Consider the following 6,365-nt stretch of genomic DNA (forward strand, 5'->3'; position numbering starts at 1 on the left):
ATTTAGAAGTATTTTTCAATACCAAGCAAATTGAAAACCATTAGAAGGATAGTTTTATCAAAATAATGTAATTTAACTTTGAATCATGAATGACAAATCATATTAAAGCATAATTTTAAAAATATAAAAGTAAAAGAAAAAAAATGCAATTTTGATCCCTAAATACAGATTTCAAAACTTTACAATTTTATAGAATAGATTTTGTTTCAAATTACCAACTATGGAAATGTGGACCAAACCTTCGATCTTCTAATCATGGAAACTTACATGAGCAAGATCATATTTATTTTAAATTAATCATTATTTATAGTCTTTAATGTTAATATCTAATGATTAATTTAAAATAAATATGAAGTGAAATTTAAACTTAAATTTATTATAAATGAAAACTTAATCCCCTATAAGTTAAATAATAATAAAAATAAAAAACTAGAAGAGTATTTTTCCCAGATGCATAATTTTTTTCATATTAAAATCTTATTGGATAATCAAGTTGTCATCTAAGTTAACCACGTTAGAAATTATTTAAATTTTATAACTTTAGAAAATTTAAAAATCAAAATAGAACAAGATTAAAGAGTTTGGAATAACTAATTATATATAATAACTAACTAATTAATAAACAATAAAAATATGGAAATAAATTAACCAATCATCTCTCTCCCTCCCCTTCCTTCAATGCGCCATGAAAGAGTATTTCAATCAAAAGAACAGAAACTGAGGAGGAAAAAAAAAGAGAGTGAAAAAAAATTCTATGAACAATTACTTCACATTGAGAATTGAATTGAAATTACGAGTGTAACATCAATACTTGACAATTGAATCGGCCTCTGCTTCTTCTTCTTGTTCTTCTTCATTTACTGATTCTGTGTCAACCAACAATTCTGAAGCTGCGATTTCGTCGTTTCTCTGAAATTCTTAACCCTAACCAAACAGAAATGCGTGCACCATAGCCCTAATCCCGCCGTTCTACACGTCTTCAACAAGTAACAAACCGGCGCACCACGTTCAACGCCTCTCCCTTGTACTACAATCCCCCACGCCTTCGATTCCCCGTCGATTTCCCCTTCATCATCGCCGTCTTCAAGCTTTTGAACGAATATGATACCTTCCGGCGTCGGTTCTGCTCCGTTTTTCCATTGTTTTTCCAAAATCGGCCAACGATCTTCCTCCACCGCCTTCTCCGTTTCGAATCTCGCCGTCGTCTTCCCATCCGGAGTGTAAAATCGCAAAAACAGAGGCGCTTCTCGAAGATTCTTCACAATGTCAACCACCGATTCCTTCATCCATTCATCGAGCTTATCGGGAGAAATCACCTCACCGTTGCCATCTTTTCTACGATTCACCGGCTGTAAACTCTTCATCGCAGAAACGTAGCTTCTCGATTTCTTTAATCTTGTGGTGGAAATAAGTAAAGAACGAGGAACTGGTTTCTGATCGCAACCGTCGTGAAGATTCAATATACCACAATTTCCTCCACATTGAATTCCTAAAGAAGCCATTCCAGAGACGAAAAAACACGAATCGATTGAACGATGGGGAAGACGATGGCCTTCCCTATTTCTTGAAATTGCTGTTCGATTGAAAACGATTGTGATTGAAGCAGCGACGGCGCGGCGGAAGCAACGAGACTGGTTAAATCAAAACGGATTAAATCAGTTTGCGAAAAAGGATTACACCAATCGCGTTACTCGAAAACGAAACTAGAAATTTTTCGGAATTTAAATGGTCAATTTTGGGTTCTTTTTTATCCTTTTTTCCTATTTAATTGAAAGTCTTAAACTCGTCGGCTTCGGGTCTTCTTCTTTCACCACTTAGTTTTATTTCTCTGTGATATACATATCATTTTTATTCCCGTGCAGCCGCTTTCTTTTCTTTTACGAAATGACGATATTGCCCTTATTTGTCGTGCTGTCGAGTGGAGATTTGTGGAATTTTGAAGGTTACGGTGGGGGTTAATGTAGGGAATTTGTTGCGTGCATGGAGAGGCAACTGCCACGTGCTCCCGCGAAAAAGAACGTGCGTTTGGGGCGATTTCCACGAGTTTTACACGCGAAAATAAGGTGAATTAAAGGGGGGGGAAAGGGTAAGGTGCTGAGGTTTTTGATCGTGGCCGTTGATTTGTTAATGATGAGTACGTCCTACGTGGCTAGGGGTGAATTGCTGAGTTGGCACGTGGTAGCGTGAGGAATATGCATGGAGTTCGGATGCGCCCACGCAGCTTGGCATCTGCTTTTGGTGAATCCTGGCCAATTAAATCAGTTTTATGTCCATGTCAGCATACCTATGCTGACTCATCAGCCGTGTTCCATTTTCTATGTGATTGTTTTACGCTTTTGATCTCTAAATTTGAACATTTGTATCAAATATCACTATCACAAAATTTCTAATTTAATCGAAATGCATTTCAAAGCTTAGAATTTTAATCTAAAATTTTAAAAATTATCAGCAATTTTAACTTTCTAAAAAAAATCTCACAAGAAATTATGAATTTAGTAAATTATAAAACTTGCATATAATTTGTTATTGATATTTTTTAAGAAGATTAGTTTAGAGCTATATTTTTTTTCCAGAATTTTGGAAGAGTTATTCAATAATTAATTTAGGTAAAACCTTTTTTTATATGAGTTTACGAATATTTTTACTATTTTTTCTTTATTAAAACTAGCGAGTATATATAAAAAAAGGTATATGTATGCTTAATCCAAACATGGATTTTAGATACACTGCATTTTGATTCCATTACAACCTAACAAATCTCTCCTAAGAGCTTTAAAGGTCATTTCAAATGTATTTAATCATGTTATGGCATTAAAATTGATTTAATAAAAATTTGATCAATGTAAATCTTCTTTATATGTATAGAACAACAATTTTAAGTGCAAAAGATTAAAAGTTATTAACATTAAATTTTGATCGCTAATTTATTTATATCTTATCTGAAAGGTGGTAGATAAGGATATTAATATATATCCAAATATACATATAACGGTCATCCTTAATTAGATGATAAGAATCTAAGATTTGATCCTGATTTTTAAGAAGAATTAGTTGACTTAATTAGCTACTCCCCAAATTAACAATGTTCAACAATATCCAAATATATTAAAATAGAAGTGGTTAACTCTTAATAATACATTACTAATTTAGTAGTATAAACATTTGCTCCGTTTTTAAAGGTCAACAATTCAATTGTATCAAGTAGTTAATAATAAACTCTTTGCCCAAATCAAAGTGGTTAGTTTGGATTGGGGTCAATATTAAAATATATTGAGTATTTTCATATTTTGTTCGATTTCAAATTTTCAAATTTTAACTTTTTATGATTGTATTAATATTAGATTATATACACCGATTACGTGATCTAGATTTACTCTAATCTTGAATTATGATTTGGAAGATATATCAATATTTTAATTATACTTTATTGAGATAAATAGGTTATTCAACATTTTTTTTGAAGTATATATAATTCTCTCCATTCTCTCTAATTTCTTTTTCCGTCCTCTATATTTCACAATGATTGGTTTTTTGTAATATATATATATATAGTTTCTCTCATTAAAAAAAAAATGCTATTTACTAATTCATTAATTTCTTTCGGGTTGAAATCTTATTTTGACTCCTAAGATTATTTTACTTGATATCTATTCATTATATCTTTTTCACACAATTCTTAGTAAATACCTCATATTCTTTAAAATATATTTAAATTCTAAGTTAAATTTTAAAAATAAAATCTATTTTTTTTAACTATTTTTTTAATTTTCAAAATTTGTTTGGATCTTTTAAAACATTTTTAAAAAGTAGGTAATATAAAACAAGAAAATTATAAGATGTGGATCAAATACAAAATGATTATGATCTAAAGTTTCAAGTTTTGTCCCATTTTGATTAGGTGAACTTTTAAAATGCATATTTTAAGTCATTAAACGTTTTTTTTTAAACAATGTTAAAATACTAATTTGAACTATTTTTGTCTCTTAATAAAATAATGACATAACTTTCATTTTTTGTGTATGGACATGATATTTTAAGCCACATAGGTTAAGGGTCAACGTGTGCCCATTGATTATTACGAAATAAAAAAAATGTGCCAAATTCCCAATTGATCAATATTAGATGAAAAAATAATATAACAGGGATTAAAATTGATATATTTTAAACAAGTTTAAGAAATAAAATAAATTAAGTTGAAATTAATGTTCAATAACCCAAGTAAAAAAAAAAAATATAGAGATCTTAAAAATTTCAGGATTAAAATTGCTTTATAATTTATCAATCAAAACGAAACAAACTTAAAAAAAAAAACATTTTCTTAAACTTTCTACTAAAAAATAATTAAAAAAATACTTAAAATGTTCACATATTCTTAGATTTTTAAATATCATCTCGGTCCTTGCATTTTGATAGTTGTTCTATTTAGGTTATTGTACTTTCTAAAATCTAAATTTTAGTTCTTGTGCTTTTAATAAAATTTAAAAATAGTTTTTACTATTAAATTAAAATTAATAATTAACTGAGTTGACAAACAAAAGTAAAAAGTAATTTGGACTTTAAGATCCTTATTCATTTTTACTCTTTTCTTCTCGTCATCTTTTTCTTTATCCAACTTCATCTTCTCTATGACTATCGTTCTTTTTCTATTTACATTTTTTTGTTATTACTTTTGTTCGGTAACTCAATTGATTTTTAATTTTAATTTAATAGGAGGGACCATTTTTAAATTTTATTAAAAGTATACAAACTATAATTAAACATTTAAAAGTATAGAGACTTAAATTCAACAACTATCGAGAGATAAAGATCAAAATGATATTTTAATATATTGTTAATGAACACATGACACCTCTTTTCAAGAGAAAAAAAAACACACACACACATGCCACACACAAGAATTTGTAAATATAAATGTTTGTGTACTTTTAAAATTTTGGTATGGTCGATTTAAAGTTAATGTACCAACGACATCATGAAAATAATGTGTTGAATATCACCCATGCCTTTTGTCAAAGTAAGGCTATCTTGTTCAAATTGTTGTATTGCAACTAATAAATGAGAATTACATATTGTTACGTTATTTTTTAAATTAATAAAATAAATTATAAATGATCAACTTTGGAATTAATTAAAAGTTATCATGTGTCCAAAGTGAATTTGAATATAAGAGTTGGCAGATTCCTATGAGGCAACTTATTTTTATCATGATAGTTAGATCGAATAAACTAATTTGTTCAATTATGAAAAATAGCAAAACTAATTTGGATTTAATTAATTACTAATTATTAGATTATAAAAAATTCCCAAAAAGTAGTTAATCTATGCCAAAAAATGCATATTTTTTAAAATCATAACAATTTAGATTTTATTAGTATTTAAAATAGATTTTATTAAAAGAAAGTAAGATATGATCCAACACCTAACAAACTAAAATATGATCTAAACCTTTTAAAATAAAGGATTGACCTAACAACACAAAAAACATCAGGCCATTGAGATCGTGAAATAGCTCATTATACAGCGTAGTTCTTAAAGATTCAAATACAAAACCCCATTTGAACTCCTGAACACTAAACATTCTTTGAAGAACAAAGTCTTTCAAAGATAAAATCATTTTTTGAACATTCATATGTTTCTCCCAGTGAAGTGAATGTGTTCAAGATCAATAAGTCCAAAGATAAGCATAAACGATCAACAAGTTAAAGTTTTAACTTACAAGATCAACAAACTAAGTTTGCTCGAGAATATACACTCCAACCCTCGACTCAAGTATACTTGAGACAAAAAAATGGGATAAAAATTAGACAATATATGGCAGCCATATATAAATCAATAAAATTCAAGTTCCAACCACGCAAAACATGTTTCTCCTCAAACCTAAAGCATAAATTTATCTTTTTCCGTTATTTTTCTTTCCATTTTGGCTTCTTAGTTTAAGAAATACAACTTTCCTAATTAAGGAAGATATGTTGATACAATGTCGATTGAACACTTGTGATTAAACCTAAAGAAAAAAGAAATTAGGACTTATTTGATAATGTTTTTATTTCTCTTTTTTGTTTCATTTTAAAAAAAATTGAAACAAATATATTTAAAAAATAATATATTAGGTAACTATTTTTGTTACTAGTTCATTGGAAAAAAATTAAAAAACAAAAAATTATTTGATAATTATCTCTTGTTTCTTGTCTTTGGTATATTTTTTTTCCTGACTTTTCCCTTCGTCATATAGTTTGAATACAATTTAGTTATACGATATAAGAAAAATATATATTAATATACTAAAACATATAAAAATAAAATTTTTATAAGTTTACATATCTAATACAAATAAGTTTCGGTGTAAAATTTAAAACAATAATACA

General features: G+C 28.0%; 1 protein-coding gene across 1 annotated transcript; it reads right to left on the reverse strand.

Moving 5' to 3' along the window:
* Nucleotides 1–580: 580 nt before the first annotated feature.
* Nucleotides 581–1,926, reverse strand: LOC120075128 (uncharacterized). The gene has a single exon (XM_039028303.2). The coding sequence runs from the start codon at nt 1,500–1,502 to the stop codon at nt 858–860; it is 645 nt and encodes a 214-aa protein (XP_038884231.1). The 5' UTR covers nt 1,503–1,926; the 3' UTR covers nt 581–857.
* Between the last annotated feature and the right edge of the window lie 4,439 nt (nt 1,927–6,365).

Source organism: Benincasa hispida, chromosome 4 (assembly GCF_027475165.1).
Source record: "Benincasa hispida cultivar pf3 chromosome 4, pf3_genome.v1.1, whole genome shotgun sequence".
Lineage (NCBI taxonomy): Eukaryota > Viridiplantae > Streptophyta > Magnoliopsida > Cucurbitales > Cucurbitaceae > Benincasa > Benincasa hispida.